The sequence below is a fragment of the Strix aluco genome, chromosome 1, assembly GCF_031877795.1.
Source record: "Strix aluco isolate bStrAlu1 chromosome 1, bStrAlu1.hap1, whole genome shotgun sequence".
Taxonomy (NCBI): Eukaryota; Metazoa; Chordata; class Aves; order Strigiformes; family Strigidae; genus Strix; species Strix aluco.
This window is the reverse complement of record NC_133931.1, coordinates 65201909-65222516: the sequence shown is the minus strand read 5'-3', so window position 1 is coordinate 65222516 and position 20608 is coordinate 65201909. Positions and strand designations below refer to the sequence as shown.

At 40.8% G+C, this 20608-nt stretch overlaps 1 protein-coding gene across 5 annotated transcripts in view; it reads left to right on the top strand.

Annotated features, from left to right (window-relative positions):
- The window catches only part of ZNF516 (zinc finger protein 516), a 118831-nt gene that overhangs the window by 30620 nt on the left and 67603 nt on the right, over nucleotides 1-20608 (top strand). For 4 of the 5 annotated variants that reach the window (XM_074823201.1, XM_074823165.1, XM_074823192.1 and 1 more), the window contains exon 2: nucleotides 13763-15793. In XM_074823201.1, coding sequence (XP_074679302.1) covers nucleotides 13888-15793 — 1906 coding nt within the window. In that variant the 5' untranslated portion in view covers nucleotides 13763-13887. Of the gene's footprint in view, nucleotides 1-13128; nucleotides 13344-13762; nucleotides 15794-20608 lie in introns of those variants that run through there. The other variant, XM_074823173.1, reaches the window with a different exon arrangement.

The following is a 20608-nucleotide window of genomic DNA, read 5'->3' as shown; positions in this document are numbered from 1 at the left end:
GTTTAGGAAACATATGATTACAGATAAGGTGCTGTGCTTGTGACCCCGTACACAGTAGTAATAATGCTATGTGGTTTTTTTTCTTTCAAGAATGTGTTTTTTACTCTTAGTCAATTTGTGAGGCTGGGATTTTATTTTTTTTTTTTTAATATATGGCATGTTTTTTCTTGTGAGAAAATCTTCTCTTCAGGTTATAAATAGTGACTTTGATAAACCTACCCATTACCTAAGGAAGTAAATACGGGTGTGCACATCTAAAAATTTAAAAAAAAAATTTAAAAAAAATAAAATCCAAAATCCTCCAAAGTACTAGCAAACATTGCAACTGACTATTGTAAACCTGCCAAAATGAGATTACACTGGCCTAAAAATGTGCTTTTAGTCAGGCATTTTTGATCAGTTTTGCTTGATATTTCTACTGAAATAAAAACATCCTCAGTGTAGACTTGCTGCTTTTTATTTGTACACTCTGTGTTTAATGCTGCAAATGGAGTAGTCATAGAGTGCTAAAGATAATATATAGTTATAAATGGTTTGTTTTGATAGTAAGAAGTGTCAAGTAACTGTAGTGTGAGCAATTGTTTATATACAGAGCAAGTATAATAGTGTGCTGTTACATGATGATTATTTAGCACTCTATGGTGTAAAAGTGTATTAAATAGGGAATAAGTGAGTAATAAATGGGTGAGATGCAGAAAAGTGAAAGCAATAAAAAAGATGCGTAACAAAAAATAGGAGAACGGTCTTTATGTATGTGGCTAAGACAAACAGTGTTTGTGTGTTAGGAATAGTATCACAAAACATCCCATAATGAACCAGCCACACTGTAATCCATGCTTATTTGTTGTGTAACAGGTTTAAGGACTTAGCAGCATGGCTCAAATTCTGCTCTCGGAGTTAGAGTCACAGTTTTGTTGTGTTTCTCTGGTGGAAAATCTACTCGCTCCAGCATTGCCCTGAAGAGTAAGGGAGAGTATTTGTATTTGTAGAATGGTAAAATGTGTGATAGAAGGCAGCATGCATGTGCTGGAGGAAAGTGAGTTTGGAAAGCTTTTAAATCAGATTTACAGTCCCAGGTGTAGAAAGAGACTAACCCCTGTAAGAAGAATAGCTCACTTGAGCGAGACTTTCCACTAGGGATCTTATACTTTAATGTGATGTTCTGCATAGTCCATTTTTTTTTTCCAGTTGCTTGTGAACTGAAGAAATAGAGAAATGCCTCCTTTGGTGGTATGTGGCACTTGAAATTTGTTTGTCATTATGCTTTTTGCTTGTTGTTATTAATATCCTGTAAATGGATAAATTGGCTGAAAACCTATGTTTCAGAAAGGCAGAGAGATGAGAAGTTAGTGACATGTGATTTATGCTTTGTTCATTTCTTTACTATCTGATGGACCTTTTGGTTCACTAAGAGATGAACGCTGGGTAGGCAGAAGAGGGGATTAGTTTACTTTTGGGGCTCACTGGGAAGAATCGGTTTCTCAACTTCTGGCTGTGCCTCTGATGAAAAGAGGGACTTTGACTCTTTGAAAAGGTGAAGCTTGACTTTATAATGATAATTTGCTCTTAGAAATTATTTGAAGTCAGAACATTTGGCACTGTATAAAAGTATATAAAAGAGAGTGTATAAAAGATCTCAAGTCCCTGCCTTGAGGAATATACATACCAATTAGAACATAGCAATATGTTATATTATGCATTAGGGGGGAAAAACCCAACAAAACAGAGTGATGGATTTCATTTTGGAAAATAATTTTGAGTCATTTATGGAAAATATGCTTTTAAAAATTAATTAAAAAAGAAACACCAGTTCTAAGCACAGTGTTGAAACACAAGGTTGTAAGTGGGAAACTGATACAAAAGATGCGTTAGGGAGAGTGAATCACTGCCCACACAGAAGAGAGTAGGGTGGAACTGTGGAGGTCCTTGGAAGGAGAAGAATGGCACTTGAACCTAACATGTGAGGCGTTTGACCTGGGTATTGGCATCCTTTGATTTTTGGGAGAGCGCTGTGCTGTTAGCAGCAGTTACTTGAATAGACCAGACAGGAACAAGTTATGAGCTTGGTGGCCAGAGATGACTCTCTAGTAACTGAAGATAGAAAAGCCTGAAGAATGGGCATCTTCTAGGGAAGAGGACAGAAGGAGCAAGGAAGAGGCACTTGAGCTCATGCTGAAATGTTCTGGCAAACAAGGAGCCCGTGAGCAGGGAACCAAAGCCATGCAAACAAGGGAGAGCCCAAATGGAAGAATTACTCACGAAGGGCCCAAACAGGTTTGAGAGAGTAGAGGAGGTGAAGTTGCTTCTGGAAGGAGCAGAAGTCTTGGGGAGAACTGAGAAAGCAGAGGCTGAAGAGTGAGCAGACAGAAAGGGAGGAGTGGGGAAAAGAAGTGGCCTTTAAACCGAGTCTGTGGGATGGTGATGGCCAGGGAAAGGGACTGAGCACCTGCCAGCTGCCTGCAGGTGATCCAGAAGGGATCTGACAGGCAGGCGGTGTGTGTGGATAACTGGGGCTCAGAGGCATGGTGGGTGACAGAGGTGAGGTGGAGCCGGGTAGGAGAGTGGAAGTAAGGAGGTCAGTGCCACAGAAGTGATGTGGGCGTGAGTGGGATGGACAGGGATGTGGGCTGCAGCAGAAGATGAAGTGATGTGTACGTAGTAATGATGGCGTGTTGAGCTCTCTGTCGCAAAGAGTGTGTGAGAGGGGAGGGTGTTGGTGCGTATATGTGGTACATAGGCACATTTCTTTGAAAGGAGAAATAAAGTCTAACTGTAGTATTTGGTGATGCAAACAGATCTATGTTCTTGGTGTGTGTAATTCATGTTTGTCTTACCAGTTGATAGATTTGTCTTGCAAGTTGTAGTGTATGGAAAAATAAACAAACTGGCAACAGCCTGTGCAGCAGAGTTTTCTTTCTTGCAGGCTTGTTTGTTTGCTATCCTATAAGTGATAATTTCAGGGGTTTGGTTTTATTTTGTTTTTAAGTAGTTGCTCAGCATTTGTGAGCTGAGGCTGTACAAAAGTTTCTAAGTAGGGGGTGGGGTTTGTTCCTTTGCCTTCCCCCCCCCACCCCCCTCAGCTCTACCTGTAAGGAAGGTGGAGTAGTTCTGAATGAAGTTCTCAGGGTTTATCTTGTGATATCCACAATGTCCTGACCTGTCAAAACCTGAAGGATGCCTTACATTATGCTGTAATGAGAGCAAAGTTAACAGGGTTAGTAAAATGTGCCTTGAAATTATATTTATAAGCAGCAGATGGAATCTGTTTGTCTCTCTGGATGATACATTGCAGTGATGTTCCACAGAGATAGTTCAGCACTTCATACCAAAATAAGCTGGACCAACTGACAGCTGAAAGATTTGATTTTGGGTTTAGTTTCTCCTCTCTTGGCTTGGAGCTTTGAAATCCAGAAAAAGTCATCTTGTGCTTTGTATTGATTTTATTTACAAGACTGTTGCTTTCTTTCCTTTGTGTTTAAAAAGGTAAATAAATAAAAAGAAGAGAAAAGTAGTTACTCTACTGTGTATGTCAACTCAAGCTTTATGGTAACATCACTTTGTTGTACTGGCTATACCGGTTTGCTTTTCTGTGCTGACACTGCTGGGCAAGTACAAGATTCAGTATCTTTCAAAGTTGGATTTATCACATACATACTAGAAGTAGCTTTTAATGATGAGAACTACAGAAAACTCTGAAATTAATTAATGGAGTAATGAAGAAACAGCAGACATCATCTCAGCTTTAAAACTGCTGGTCAACTTAGAAACTTGTGATCCCTTTTTTAAACTACTAGCAGTCATCTGTCTTATTACTAAGCATAAGATAAGATCATCATCACAAATTACGCTTGTGGATGAAGTGATCTTCAGGGTTACTGTGTACATTAGTGAAAGAAGGTGAAATGAGACACTGGCTATCCACAGATTGGCCTTCAGCATTGTTCTCTGCTGGTTTGGGGCCGGCAGTCACTGAGCCAGTGCTGTGCACAGTTTAAGCAACGCAATGAGTCCTGAGTCTCAGCTGGTGCAGAGCAAGCTTCAGCATGGCTGGTTGGGGATCTCTGAAGTGCAGAGTGTCTGTGCTTGGGCCTGGGCATAGTCTGCATGCTTGACATTCAGAAATGTTGCAGAGAATGGAAAAACTATGATTGAAAGTCTTAATTACCTGCTTAAGTTCTTAAACGTTTAAGAAAGCTTCCTAAAATAGAGCTTGTCCATGTTTTGTGCTTTGCAAGAGCTTCCAATGAAATATATATATACACACACATAAATATATATGCACATAAAAATAAGTAAGCCAACAATTGAAAATGAGGTTTTGGTGGTGTGTGTTTTGTGAGTTTTGTGTTGCTTCTTAGTGCTAAACAGTGCTACCTCAGAAGGTAATGTTTAACAGAATGCTTTTATGGCTTATTGCATACGATTATCCCACCTTGTATTTCAGGGCACAGTTCCTCTCCCTCTCTCACTGTCTTTCCCCCTACCCCAATAGAATCTTTTTACTTTCTTAAAATGGGATTTTGAGAAGAGAGAAGGAAGTATAGCCCCAAAGCTTGTTTCAGTGCTTTACAACTGCTTTATAATACTGGGAGGGAAGTAAGCAAACAGCTTGCTGGTGTTACTTCAGAAATAATTTTTTATTACAGTAAGGCTTTAATAGTTAATCAAACAACAGTGCTGTAATTCTAAATCTGTTAACAGGTTAATGCTTGGCAACACTTGTATTTATAGGTGATGATTTTACTGTGGCAATTTGAGCAGTAGGGTATATTAGGTATAAGAAAAATTAATTTATTACCTTGAATTTCTTAATTCTCCATGCAGCTTATTTCGTAACAATGTACTGTAGAAATAATCTCTACCTTCCATTGATCTGCTGAACACATAGGTGTAGCTAGTAAATTTGCTTGGTATTAAACACAACTTTTTGCATTTGAGGTCTGCTATGGGCAAGTCATTACAGTGCTATATATATATGTACCAAAGCACTGAAGTTCATTTCTCACTGGTGTAATTGTTAGTTGTGACAGGGAGAATTTGGGCGCTTTGGACAATGTTGCTTCATGTAGCTCTTGCTGGGGTAGGAAATCAACAATTCAAAATATTTGCTTTTAATTATGCTCATGTTTTTCTTGCATTCAAGTCTTTGCACAGCACAAAGGCATTCTGATTTTAGCGAGCACTGTAACTTCTCATTTGATACAAATTGATCTCATGGCACTGTGTGACGGCAGCTGAGGATGTGGTTTGTGTGTAGCTTGCATTGATGGGACAGATGAAAAAGGCAGCAAGAAGGGGCAGGTGTATGCATGTGCAGTGTACCGCACTCCTGTATTTTATACCAGCTGACAATCCAGTCCTTATTCTTCTGCAGATAACGTAAAAATAATAAAACTATTTCCTTGTCATGACACTGCAAATAAAAACATATACATTTTTTTCCCCATTTTAAGATGCAAACTGAGCAGAACATAACAGAGCATATTGGCAGGAGAATACCCTGCCCATATAGTTTGAAATCAGCCCCCATGCTGCAGATTTAAAGTGGCCATGTTACAACTCCGTGTAAATTGGTTTGCACTGGAAACCCTAACAAGATCATTAAATATAAAAGCACTGTTGGATGCTGGGAAAATACTGTGCTGCGCATGTATATGTGCATCTCCATAGACATGCATGAATAGACAGCATCAATGCCATCGATTTGAATAAGGAGGTAATATACAGTATTGAAGTGACTTTGCTTGTATTTGTAACTGACTTATTTTTGGTTTGATACTATCAGAATTGTGGATGTTTCTTCAACTTTTAATTTTTAGTACTTGAGAATACTAAAATGCTAAATTAACTCACTTGGTGGGTGTGGCCAAATAGGAAAACATTATTGTTAAATTGAAGTAAAATGGAGGGCGATTTTTGTTTTTTGAAGATTTTTTTGAACCTAAAATGATGCTTATATTCAGAATTAGTGATACTATTGCAGCATGTCAAAATAAGCGCTTTTGACTTTCTGACATATATCATTAATAACCCTAGGAAAAAAAAAATATCACATCTGCACTAGTGCAGTTCTTGGCTTTTCTAGGGCTGATCAATAATCACATTGTGTATTCATTCCCCCAGCCCCCCGCTCCATGAGGTCAACTTTACTAGTCTTTATATTTCAGAAAAAGGACATAGGCTGCCTTATACATTAATAGTATTGGTCTCAGTGTTTCTTTTGGATCTAATTTACTGTTACCCATAAAAAAATCAGTAACTTTTTTTTTTAAAAAAATTAAATATTAATCTGTAATCTTTCAGGAGAGCTTTTCTCCTACCTTATGGTGCTGTGCTGAGAGGTCTAGGTAGGAACTGGACTGAGGATGCTGAGGTTTGCTATGGTTTTGCTATTTAAATGGATCCTCTCCTGATTGTATTGTAGCATGTGACAGTGACAATGGGAGAACAATTATTTCAGGGCTTCGTGTCTGGATAGTACCACAGCTGCTGCAATAAAGTCTTGTTATGGTTGACCAGTCACATTTGGACAGTTATTTCTAATTCAGGTTCTTATTTACGTTGTGTTAGAAAATAGTTTGAAGCAAACTGGTAGATGCTTGGATGAAGTTAGTTCATTTTCTTCTCCTTGCCTTGAAAGATTAATGTTGCTTTTTTGTCCTGCAGCCAGAATAAGTAGTCTTGAAAGAGTCTTGCCTTTAAAATAAGCTTTTCTTTTCTTTTTCTTTTTTTTTTTTTTTTGACTATAATGTAGTGGTCTCCAGCAACTGCTGTAAAATAAAGGGTTATTGTGGGTAGTTCTGTCAGTGTTAGACATCACCACTAGTTTTAAGTCTTGTGATGGCATTTTGTGATTTCTGCATTGTTGTTTTTTTCCATGAAAGTACTAGTGATACTGGTTCCCTTTTATTCATTTCTTCATATTAGAGGGGAAATGTAGTTTGTTCATAATGGATTATTGATTGGTCTGCGAACAGCAGAAGCCCCAAGGCCTTGTCATCAATGGTACTTACTCTCCCAATAGTGAATGCATCGCTTCATGCAGCTATTCGCAACCCCAGTCTGTAGAATATAAGCCCGTAATTGTTACTCTTGTGCAGCACAGTTTTTAGGGAGAGGAACTCTTCATTGTCATTATGGGATTTTCCCCCTCAATTTGTTCAAAGAATAGTCGCTTTGTTTTGGTAGCAAGATAAAGCTTGTCCTGGATGTTAATGATATATTTCAATTCATTGCTTAGAACACTACAGTGTAACTAACAAAGTACATTTCTTTGTCTCCCAGAGACAAACATGCACAGTATACTAAAACACAAAATATGTACTGAGTGGGTGACAGCTCTGTGTTTCTCAACATACCCCTTAGCAGTGCAAAAGCAAACTCCCCTCCTTGCTCCTGAACTGCTTCTTAAGGAGTCACAAAAAAACCTGGGTTAAGGAGGTTTTGCTGACTTTGTCCCTGCAAATACCTACCTCCAGCTTTTTCAGCACTAGTGTTTTTACCTTTATTTCAGTGTATTCTTTTCCCTGCTAAGGGTGTGGCATTGGTTGAGAAAGGCCTGGCTGCTTTTGCAGCCGTGGCTGCTGCTCTGAAGCCTGCTGCAAAATGTCATTAGCTCAGGGAGGGAGATAGACGCAAAAACGCGATGTATTCGGAGAAGCTCAGAATAATATCTCAGGGTTCAGACAGCAAACTTTTTAAATGGGAAATGCTTCCCCAGCTGCAGGGGAAGGCTGGTTTAGAATAATTAAACAAAAAAGTATTGCAGAATGCTGCTGAAGGATTTTATAAAGCCTAAGTGGAAATAGACTAATAGAAGTTCCTTGTTTGTTTTTCCAGGAGCTTTTTATTTTTCCTTTCCAGTCCTTGTGTCAGTTTTGGCAGTCTTAAACAAACTTCAGGAGGTCTGTTGTCAAGATCGCCACTTTTAATAACTGAATAAATTTGAAAATTTGACAGTCTTCTACAACTGGCTTGTGATTTTTGGGTAGGTTTTTAGTGGGTTAGCTTGGATTACTTTCAGAAAATCTATTCAGAGATTTGCTGCCTTTACCTAATGGCAAATTTAGTCTCTAAATTGCAAAATGCCAGGATTTCCTGCAGATTCAAGTATTAGCTTACTATTTAAAGATACACTCGCTCTTCTACTTTCTGGTGTAGTCTGAAGGATGCTATCAGCTCAAGGCAGTAAAGTGTCTATAGGCCAGTGACATGGTCCGTAAGAGGCATTTTGATAGGACTGGTGCCTAAATGAGGATGGCAGGATTGAACCTTTAATCTGGGAGGTGGACTGATGACCCCCATGGGGTCCGGATGTTCAGAAGAAGCCATGTTCCCTCACAAAGTGAGGAGGAGGATGTGCAGGTAGAGCGAGGCTGGTGTGCGAGCTGGACGGTGTCTCTGCAGCCTGGGGAGAAGACACAGAGGGGGAGAAAGGTCTCTGTGGTTCAGTGAGCACGAAGGCTGGTGAGGCAGTTGTCAAACGTTCTATGTCTTTTGTTCTCTCTTTTCCTGCCCTTCGCTCTCTTCTGGCCTCTCTACGCTGAGCAGCAAAGTCTGTTTGGCTCTGGGGCAACATGAGCTTTCTCCAACCAAGAGAGATCAGCTCTCCAGGTTGCCGTTCTTTGAAAGACACAACTTTCTCAAATTCACCTAGATGTTTACATGCTATGTCCTATCATTTCATCATCTAGAAGGAATTTCAGTAAGATATTTTTTCCACAAGATCACGCCTCACAGTGGTTTTTATTTTTTTTTTAAGTCATTGTTGCTTTTGGCAGAGGAACACCGTGGATTGATTGCAGTGTATATTCAAACTTCTTGGAGATGAGAAGAGCCATACTTCTCCAGGGCATTTGTCTTTCAGATGGGACTTGAAATACTTCCACCCAAACTCAAAGCAGTTTGTTTTAAAATATACACTGTGCTGTTTGAATAGGTCTGTGTAGCTTCCCAGATTGTATGTTCTTGTTTATTACTTACTGAAGAGTTTTTCCTCCTTGCCACTACAGCCCATGCAATATGATTTTTAAAGTCAGGTTAAATTGAAGAGAAATTAAAAAAGAGAAATTAAAAAAGAATGTGTAGTCTTCAGTATGTTGGAACGGGAATAATTTTCTTGTATGTTTTCCTCTGTACTTGCAGGATATTTGTATGTAAGAAATTAATTTGCAATTACTTTTTCAGTGTGGTATCTCTTGCATTCTATTTTTCAGTCTTCTTGTGTCCCTTAGTTTCAATTTCTTTTTTTATTAATTGTTTTCCAAAAGGCACAAAAGATCCTTAAGAGGGTCTGTCTTACCCTGCGGGGAGTTCTCACAGCGTACCTGGTCCTCTTCCAGAACATGCAGGTGGCATGAAGAGAAGAGTAATAGGTATTTGAGTGCTCCTCTTTTATTTAAAATGCTGTGCCCCTGTACTTTTACACATGCTTCACTTCAAGACTATGTGAGGGTCTTGCAAAAGTTGTGAGGATGATGCAGCCGTGCACTGGCGTACCTGCCCCGCTGCCAGCAGAGATGGGCTACTACGGCTATCATGGCCTCACTGGAGAAGGAAGCCATGGCTGATGCTGGGAAAGGCGCTGGGGCTCCGTGGTGAGAGCAGGTTGCTTTGGCCAAATGTGTTTTCTCTGAAGCCAAGAACTCTGTCCAACTTAGTTTTTAAAACCGGAGAAGTTTTGATGCCTAAATGTTTGAAATAGAGGTGGTTCTGACAAACACTTGATTTAAGCTTGTGGGAAAGCTTGTTTTCGCTTTGGGGTGGGGGAATAAAAAAAGTTTGTTTATTTGTTCCCATGTGGATCAAGGAAAAGACTCTCTGTGAGGTGCAGGAACAAGCCTTATAACTAAAATATTTGGCTGAGCAAAGGCATTTCTCAGCATGCCATCCCTCTTGTTTTTGGGTCTTTGTTCATGTTTCTCTTCCATCTTGCTTTATATGCCAAACCTGCATGTAAACAGTGATGATGTTGAGTGTCTCGGTGTGTTTTAAAGGGGCTGAAAATGCCTCCCGGACACTGGCCAGCAGCTTCTTATATGAACTGTTGATCCTTAGTTCAACAAAACTTAAGTGAATCTAGTTCATATGCCCCTTGCAGCAGAATATCAAATGGCCCCCTGCTGCAATGCTGTTAAAGCACACAAAATATTTTTAAAAACTATTAATTTACAGTGTACATTCACTTGTATTTCCTTATGGCTTGCCGCTGTGCTAGTGGGGATCTCCATGCTGTGACAGTCTTGGAGAAATCTGCACGCTGGCTGTGACTCTGCTATGGATTCTGTGTGACAGGCCGGTGCTAAGGAACTGCAGGCTGAACTTGGACCAAAGCGATCAAAGGTTACTGGTTACCACCTGAAATTACTGAGAGTCAAAACATTTTTAGTAGCCTTAGGGTAGCTGGAGGTGGCAGCATTCCATATATGCTGAAAGAGAATTATTTCAGAATTCTTTCAGATTCGTAATTATTCCAAAATGCAAATATTTTTATCATTGTAGTCAGCCAGAAATAAACAAAAATAGCTATGGCAAAATTTTACTCACAGTGGGAGAGTAATCAGTGTAGTTTGATTGACATCTTCCATTCCTTGTGCCATCTCTGATATTGAAATAATTGTTTAATGATTAATACTAAGGTGGAAATTATTAAACAAAAATGTTATTTTGTATTGGTATGATTCTTCATAAGTATTGTTTTCCTGATTTTGTATGTTCAGCCTTCCAAATTGAAGTTTTTTTCAAAGTTGTCATTTTTACTTTGTTTTTGCTGCTTCTTTATGATGAACACTGGCTTTACGTTCTGCAGAGAGCCCCTCTGAAGGAATTACTTTTAAGTGGCGCTTAAATGACGTGAGGAGGGAGTTGTAAGTTGTTCGTATATGTTTGTGTCAGTCGATTTACCAAAGCCTAAGGGAGATCTCCATGCACTGTGTAAAGTAAACTCAGATCGGGTGAACGCACTTTCTCTGCCTGAATTTCTGTCTATGAAAGATCAGTCGTGAATTTTTGTGAGTCTTAAATGTGTATGAATTCAAATAATTCAAATCTAGGAATACTTTATTTCAACTTTTAAAGTTATAAATTGCAGTGCATTGACCAAGCTAAAGTAATAAAGATGAAACAATTTTCTCAGAATATTTTGCTGAAGATGATAACACCTTCATTAAATATTTTAGACTAATAAAATAATTTGGTAATTTTTAAATTCTGACTTTTTCCCCCCTCAGGCCTAATTTAATATAGGGCTAGGGGATCTCCTGCAAGTGGCTAATATCTCTCTTATAAGTAATGCTTTCTTCATATCCTCATTTTCACAACTAAGTTTCATTAATGAAAATGCTATAAATAATTAAAGTGTAATATGTCAAGACTAAGCACAGGGAAGCTGTGGCTGAGTAAACAAAAGGACTCTGAAGCTTTGGATTTATATGTGCCTGAACTGCTGCATACAGCATTCTTGTCTAAGTCTGGCTCTTAAAGATCTTTTGAACTTTCAGACAGGAAACACTGTAGAAAGTTGAGTTAAAATGGGATGTACATTTAAAAAAAAAAAAAAAAAGGTTGCTAGTTTAAAACTCAGCCTACCAATAAGCAGTGAGTGTTCTTACTGGTGTAAACTGTAGAAGATGCAGAATGTAGAGAACGTTGTATAAAATACTCAGAAAAATCTGTCCCCAAAGGTTGCTGTCTTTTTTTCTGCAATGTTGCAGAACATTTTAGAAGAAGCTGTTGCTTGTTCAGTGTTAAATGCAGGAAGTTACCCTGATACTTCTTTTTAAGATTTAATGAGTTTTAGGTTAAGTCTTCGATTGTAAGACAATATCAGTTTTTATTTGGCAGATTTAAATTATGGATCAGTTAAGTAAGATGTTACTGTGAATTGTTTCATCCATCAACATGTGGTGTAAACTGCATTTGTATTTGCTGTTTGGCATGTTCTACCTTCTGGTACAGCCACAACTTCCAGTGGCTGCCATCCTTCTTTATGTACCCAGGGAGTTTCTTCTGAGGCTGCCCCTTGATTTGGTTTTAAATGGCTAATTTCAGAGATTAATTTAGATACTCTTGTTTGTAAACTTCCTGCTCATATGGATTGATGTGATCTGATGTGATTTTTTTTTTAAAAAAGTCATAATAAATTAGTCATAATATAAAAATACTTAATTCAAGAAATGAAATTGCATTTGTAATGTGTAATGTCCCTTAGATATTACTGTCAGTTCCCTGAGGAAAAGGTAGTTTGAGTAGATGCTGTTGATAACTCTTAACATGCTGAATGGATGCTAGATATGCAGAAAATCAAACCCAGAAATGTATGGTCCTGTAGCAAATAAGAGGGCTAGATTGACTTAAATATAATAAAGTTATTCTATAGTGTGTAACTGAGATGAGCATTGCATCAGTTTTACCTTGTGTTTTCTTAGGCTTGTGCTAGTGATGTGGTTAGACTATTTACTTATTTACATATTGAAGAGGCTCTGAGGTGAATACAGTGAGAAACCTTAAAATTTGCAGCTGTAGATCTGTAACTTTATTTATTGAGTTGTAGATGTCAAGTGATGGATGTGTGACTATATAGTCTTGTTATTGTTCTGCATATTTTTATCTATGTTTTAAGAAGCTGATGTTTTCTTAATGTAATAACAGATTGATTTTCTTTATTAGAGAATACAGTATTCTTTGATCTTAGTCATGTGGTGTTTGTAGTAGTTAATGAGGATAGGAAGGGGGGAAGATTTTTGGTTTACAGTGTGGTAATTGGAAAAGAAACAGTCTGTGGAGATCTTAACCATTGTTTTTTGCCGTATACAAGGTGGAGAATTGCTGGTGTGTTGCATCTTGCATTGCTGAGGCAGATATTGACCCTTGCATTTAATCATGACACTATACAAAAGCTTTTAAATTTTTATTAATCTGTTTTGTTAATCAAAGTTGTTTCTTGTTTTGTTTGTTTGTTTATGGTTAAGATTCTGTTTCATTGAGGTGGGTGGTGCTGTGGTTTCCTGTATGTCTTGTTGACATAAATGACTCACTTTTAAGATCATTTGATACCTATGCACATTATCAGTTTACTTTGTTAGATTGAGGTTGAATGTTACACTTTGAGGTTTTTTTTCTTCATTGTCCATCAGGAAATAACATAGTTTTCCTGAATGCTTTGTCAGGCTCTGGATTCTTGTGTTTTCTCGCTAATCAAAGTACTGAGTGTCCTCAGCCTCTGCGCCTGCTCTGAGTATGCCACATCAAGCACAGCAGAGCTGCCTGAGATGCAAAGTAATGCAGTTGCCAGCAGGAATATGATACTTGCTAAAGTCTCTAGGAAAGCCTTTTATCTTTGGCAAGTAAGTATTTTACATGAAATTACACATGATGGTAAAGCCACAGATTTAAAGTGTAATAACCTCCTCAAGAAATGTTTTCCTCATTTAAGGTGTATTTTTAGCCACTTCTGCCTGGTTTTAAAACAAAAAAAAAATTTAAAGATTGCACTTTTTTAAAGGCACTGTGATGTCAGTATATGGAAATGAATGCTCTTTTTTGGATTTTACTTGTTTATTAATCATGCTTGCCATTGAAGTCTAGCAAATCAGCAAAAGGAGAAGCTGCTGCCTTTTGGTGCAATAAATTGTAGTACAGTATGCTTCTGAATGTGGGGTGAGTGATGGAAGCTGTTGAATTAAAAATATGAATAGGTTTAAATATATTTAAGAATCTACTTACACAATTTCTGTACATTTGTGTGATTTTGTTCTTGTTTCAGGTGATCTATGCCATCCGCTTACAGAGCACACAGAAATAAATCGGCGCTTCGGACTCTCTCAAGCAGCTGAAAGGAGAAACATTACCCTGAGAATGAAGCAGTAAAACATTTCTCTGCAGAACCGTATGATTGTAAACACGGTCCAGCCCTCCTCTGCTGCCGGACATGCTTTTGTCCTCCTGCCCCGCTCACCCTCTGTTGCAGTAATACAGATGGATTGTAGTAGAGAGGCAGAAATGGAGTTACGGAGATCCTCCAGCCCAGGCAAACTAGGCAAGAATGACATGGATGCTGACAAGACCATGTGCCACAGCTGCTGCATCTGCGGTAAAAGTTTCCCTTTTCAGAGCTCCTTGTCGCAGCACATGAGGAAGCACACGGGCGAGAAGCCCTACAAATGCCCTTACTGTGATCACAGAGCTTCCCAAAAGGGCAACCTGAAGATCCACATCCGTAGTCACAGAACAGGCACTTTAAGTCAGGGGCATGAGACGGAGATGGGAGAGGCGCAGCTGGGGGAAATGGGCGTTTCGGAGGGCCTCGGCGGGTGCACCAGCCCCACTAAAAGTACGTCTGCCTGCAACAAGATCTTGAATGGTACTGCTCAGGTAGATAGCAGCAAGATCTTGTTGAGAAGCAGCAAGAAGGAGGTCATGGAGGCGGTGCCGGCTGAGGAGGATGGCAAGGTGAGCTCTTACCAGTGCACCTTCTGCAAAAACAAATTTGAAAGGAAGAAGGACCTGGAGCAGCACCTGCACCAGGTCCACAAACCGTTCAAGTGCAGGTTGTGTAACTACATGACCCTGAGGGAGGAGACGCTGTTAAACCACATAGAGAAGGACCATATAACAGCTCAGGTCCCAAATGGGGAGGCCTACACTGAGAACTGCAAGAGCGAGCTGAGCGCAGGCGAGTTTCCATGCGAAGTCTGTGGTCAGGCCTTTAGTCAAACCTGGTTCCTGAAAGCTCACATGAAAAAGCACAGGGGGTCATTTGATCACGGGTGCCACATTTGTGGCCGGAGATTCAAAGAGCCCTGGTTTCTCAAAAACCACATGAAGTCACACGGCCCCAAGACCGGGAGCAAAAACAAACCAAAAAATGATTTGGAGCTCATAGCCACTATCAACAATGTGATACAGGAGGAGACGATTGTGACGGGCCTGTCTCTGTACGAAGTTTGCACCAAGTGTGGAAATCTGTTTACAAATATGGAAAGCCTGAAAGCGCATAACGCTGTTCACTACCGGGTGCAGCGGGGCAGTGCTGGGGATAAAGCTGAGGGCTTAATTGATGGGAGCCTAAGCTCCTCGATAACGAAGCAGTTTTTCTTGCAGTGTCTCAATCTAAGGCCATCTGTAGGGCTGGATATAGTTACAAGAGGACAGCCTGGGAAAAGAGTAGCTGAGCTGGATCCGGTCAGTAGCTACCAAGCTTGGCAGCTGGCCACCAAAGGAAAAGTAGTAGAGCCCTCAGAGTACGTGAAGTATGTGGGATGGGACGAGGCCCTGGCGGATGCGGATGTGACTTACGACAAGGATAAGAGAGAGTATATCCTCGTCAACCAGGAGAAGCGCAAGCGAGACCAGGACTCACCCAGCTCTTCCAGCAACCCCAAGAAGAAGAGCTGCACCAGCGGGCGTCCAGAGAAAACCAGTGGCGCCCCGCCAGGGGAGAGCTGCCCGCTCACCCAGGGGGACCTGGACTACCGCCCTGCCTCACGGCAGAGCCGACGGACCACCCAGAACAAGTCCACCGAGTGCTTCGAGTGCGGGAAGATCTTCCGCACCTACCACCAAATGGTGCTGCACTCCCGGGTGCACCGCAAGGAGCGGAGGAGCTGCGGCGAGGGCGGGACAGCTGCACAGCCCGACCGCTACGGCTCCAGCAGTGAGGAGGGGGACTCGGGGTCTGTCAGTGGGCCCAGCACCCCCGGCTCTGCGTCCGCCCCGGAGGACTCAGCCACCTCCGGCCTGGGGGAGGAGGGGGCTGAGGAGAGCTCAGAGGAGGGAGCAACCAACCCCTCACTAGGTAAGATCTCTCCTAGCCTTGCCTTGTCACTGGTCCCTGCGTCTCCCAGTGTGGGACATGGCAATGAGCAGAGGGAGAGATGCATGGAAGCTCATGAGAGGTTTAAAGGGAGTGTGGATGGGGTCCCGTGCCTGCTGAGCGCTGCTGTTTGTCTCGGCATGGTGACTCGTTTCTGGCACAAGCGACATCAGAGGACGTCTTGATAAGGTGCAGGTGAACTTGTATTTCAGTGAAGGACACCTGAGAGGTATCTTAGTTGCCTATAGCAACACTGTAGGGTAGGTAGTGTCTTCCCTGGACATCTCGGGAACTACTTTTCTCCAGTGTATGGGCGTCCTGTGCACTGTTCTGCCTGTAGCGTGCAGGTGTAGCAGGGGCATACCCTGTGTGGTGTAGCCCTGAAGTGCGTAAACTTGTTAATCGCCAGTGTGAGAGGTTTCTCTCTCCTCTTCTCTGCTTTGCTTCCCAAATTGTGTTTATAACTCCAAAGGCTATAATTAATCTCTCTGGATTAAAGCGATCCTTTGAGCCCAGCAGTACTAAATGGAACAAATTATTCTCCAAATAGCAGCAAAGTAAATATTTAAAAGAACACCATTAAGCACTCTTGTATCTTTTCCTTTTTTATATTTTATTTTTGTTGTTCACCATTCTTTGTTTACAATACCCTTTTAGAAATGTGAGATTAACCATTCTTTCTTTACTAGCCTAGCACTGTTTTTTTGTTTGTTTTCTGTTTGATGAACAATAACGTTTTCCTCTCATTTTCATTCCTTTTGTTTTGAAGAACATAGTTATCTGTAGAGTTAAACTCGTTTTCAAGACCATCGTGGTGAAGTAATCGGCACCATTGTGGAAGAGAGTGGGTTTATTCAATTAGCTGTGTTCTTTCAGGATTTTATATAAAGCTGTACTTTCTCCTGGCTACAGACCCCACAGCAGCAAAGCAACATTTTCCAGAATTGTGTATTAAGTTACATGTTTTTCATAAAGTTTTGAAGCTTGAAGTTGGATTTTTTTAAAAATTTTTTTTGTCATTAAGCTTCTTTCATGAAAGTCCCATGGTTTTAGGACAACTGAAGTTGGGGCCGACACTGCTTGGCAATATAACTTTCAAAATGTAAGGCGTAGAGGAAAGAGAGCTCCAAAGGATTGAAATTGTAAAAAATTAAATCCATCTGTTTGTTCTTAAACTTAGAGGAATGGTCCCAAACTTGATTTTGCTAGAACTTGGATCAAGTCCCTGATGGACAAATTGGGTGCACACTAGAACAGAAATGTAAATTAAAGCAAGAACTCCACTTTTTTTTATGCTTTCTTGCCCTTTCCATAAACCACAACTCCAAAAAGTCATAGTAACAAGCTGACAAATATTTCACTATGATTACCTGCCCATTTAAAAAACTAAAAATTTAGCTTTTCCATCTGCTCTTGGATTTTAGACACTTAAACAAAGCTCCTTATGGGAGCATATATACTTACTTGTGTGAAAATCGACCAGCTACTGTCTGAAACACCTCGGTACAGTTGACACAAGATGCAGTGATAAAACTGCAGCTTTGACTGGAGTTAAATGGGGCTGCCATGTTTTACCATGTAATGTACAGGGCCCTTATGGAAACTGCTGTGATGGAAAACCTCCTCTCTGGAGATGGGCTGAAAACACCAAAACACTTTTTCACGTGATGTTCATATAGGAAAGCTGCTCTTGTGCACTCTCCATATTAAGCACTTCATTTCTAACAAGAGGAGAGCTGTCTGATCTCTTTGCCTGTCCCGCTTCTTGCCTCAACTCAAGCTTTGAGCCCTTGTTGCAGGAGTGAAAGTTAGTCACACAGCAGTTTCTCTCACAGGAATTAAGGTGACTGGTTTAACTGATATCACTAGCCAGCATCTGGAAACTCATTTCTTTGGATGCCAAATGAATCCTTATCTTCTTTGACTGTATAGAAGCAGCACAGTGATAGGCCTGAATACAGGCACATCTTGGAAAAGGGATGTTTGCGTTGATGGGCCATTAGGGCGGCTGCTGCATTTAATATTCGATAATGTCACATTTACAAGTGACAAAGATTTTTTGGATTCAAAATAAAGTGGTTTTTTTTATTAATTTGTATATACAGATATATTTTTAAAGGAGTTTTCATAGGTCAATGTTCAAGACCTAAATTTCTCAATTTTCTCTTTTTGGTATGAAGATTTAATGACACTACCCTTATATTGTTTAATAAGGGACTGGGGTCCTTCTGTCCAGCAAGCTGCAGTATTAGTTTTACTCTTCTGCAGATTGCTGCTTTAAGTCAAGAGGCTTTATTTCCCTCCTCTATGAACAGAAACCTGAGGTGTACAGAATATAGGCCAAGTTCCTCCCTCATAGGCGCTCCTGCTAAAATCAGGTGTTCTGGTGTGGCCTTGAAGCACATTTTGTCCTAGAAGTGCTGCGGTTTGCTGTCCTCTGCTGCAGCTTTTTGTAGTTATTCTTGCCGGTGAAGCTTTTCTGTCAGAGCCACACTCCAGCCCCACAGACAGCATCCTTCCCCAGTAGAGGTGGGCAAGCAGCACTTGGTTCCTGATCCTGCCGTGCCTACTACGGTATTATTTTTACTCAGGCTGTGGTCAGGAAAATCTTCTGTTACTCATAAGGTTATTTTAGATAGTATCTGTGTATTTTATTACTATCATATCTTTACTTTTTTCCCCCCTTCGGCACATTAATATGTTATCCAGGGTCAGAAAAGGGCTTTGAATGTTGTGGCCTTGACTCAGCTGAAAGTACTTCTTTGTGGGTTTAGTTCTTAATAATCTGAGCTGTCCTGTTGACACACAGTGTCTTGCAGCAGGGAAGCTGGCAGTGCACCTCCGTGGTCACTTAGGGCCAACAAGTGTTGGGGCTGAGGGTGTCAGGGGCTGGGAAGTACTGATAGGGAGTGCTGATATTGGGGGAAGAACAAGAAGTGCACTTTGCATGTGAAATGGAGTCGAGAGCCTCCAGGGTAGGCATTTCTTTCCTCCTAACACGCTGGTAATTTGCCTCTGCTCTCTGCCTAGAGTAACATCATGATTTCTCAAGCACGGGTAGTGTTTGCAGACCCAGTTTATCAGCTGCTAGCTGGTAAGCTGGCTGGTTACAAAGTGCTTTCCATCTTGTTGGAAGGAGGGTAAAAGCTAGTTTTCTAGAGTTATGGTATATGGTGTGATACCTGTCACACAAAGATATACATGAGGCTTATGTGCTCTGTGTGGCAGCCACGTGGGAAGAGGTGGCCCAGAGCACATTTGCTCTGGTAAGAGCAGACAATATTTTTGAGGTTTTCCTGCCCCAGATGAGTCTTAGTTTTTATTTGTCGTTCAAGCCACTAGCAAACTGTACCTGAATTTCTACTGAGTTGCATCCAAAGCTGTTTGAACTGCTTGTGAGTTGTTGCTCAACACTTCCCCAACCTGAGACTTTTTTTTGGGTGTGATTTTCATTTTTAACTAAAAAAAAAACCCCAGAGCTATGACTGAGAGAGTAGAGGGGCATTATGTGTGTGTAGATAAAAGTGGAAGGGAAAATAGTCTATTTTTTTAATCTTTCAGCATCTCAACTAAACTGTAGTTTTAGTTATGCCAAAGAAATAATTCAGTCTGTGTGCTTTCGATGGTTAGTATTTTGAAGGCTTGGTGTGGGCCCCCCCATTGTCATGGTGCTACAGTTTGTTACGTTAGGCACTATGAACTATTTCAGTCCTGAAATGAAGAAGAAAGTATAATTTTTGAGGCTATGACTGTTGCTGGCAGGTGGGAAGACAAAGAAAAGAAGTGAAAATGGTTTAAATATCACTTGGTGCTCGACAAATGTGTAGTAAAAGCGCAGGCCTGTGATACCCCCATCAGTAAGTGCCATAAAGGTACTTCTTTTGCATGTAAGTGCCAGACTGGGCAGGAAGTAAATGTTAAAAGTAATCTAGGGAGGAAGGGGAAAAAAAAGAAAATAAGAAAAGGAGTGTTATGTAGGCATAAAGGAGAAGAATGCTGCTTCTAGCCTGACCTTGTCAGGGAAGGATGGCAGGGTAAGGAGAGGGTGTTGCACCTCAGAATGCTGCTTCCAGTGAAAACCATCTCATCCATTTTGTTTCCTTTATGTCCTGCCTCTTCTCTCACTTTCCTTTTTTTCCTTCTATCAGACTCCTCCGGATTTTTTAAATGCTTTAGGGAGAGACTGATTCACTCTTGCTCAACACATGCTGTTTTTATTATGCTGGCTAATGCAGGAAGGGGCTGATTGTGGGTGAGAACTGTTGTGCTAGGCTCTATATGAACACAGCGTTAGGCCCAAGGAGTTCATAGTCTGACTAGATGAAGTGGACACAAGTTGCTAGACTGCACAGAATATTAAAAAAAAACCCAAACAATGAATACAAACCAGTGGTGCGTGGCTGCATTTGGTTTGTGTTGGAAATTACTGGTCGTATGGTGGGACTTGCTCAGGAGAAGATGAGCTCTATGAAGGAGCAAGACAACAGATGGGAGTAGGGTGCAGGGAGGAGAGAAAAGGGAATGAGGGAAGGCAGAGAGGAGCAGGACTTTGGTGAAGGGGGCTGTTCTGTGCGATGAGGTTTCGAAGAGCAGGGGAGCCTGAAAAGAGGCATGGGATGGCTGGCATTGGGGTTCAAACGCTCCAAGGCAGTGCCGGGGTGCTGGGTGTCTTGTGCTGAAGCCATGAGGGCTCGTGACGCCCTTCACTTAATGGTTGGTAACTCCAAGAGGATTTCCACATGAAAGCTAGAAGGTCTGGAGCAGTCACACAAATGGGAGATAACATTAGGAGTTTGT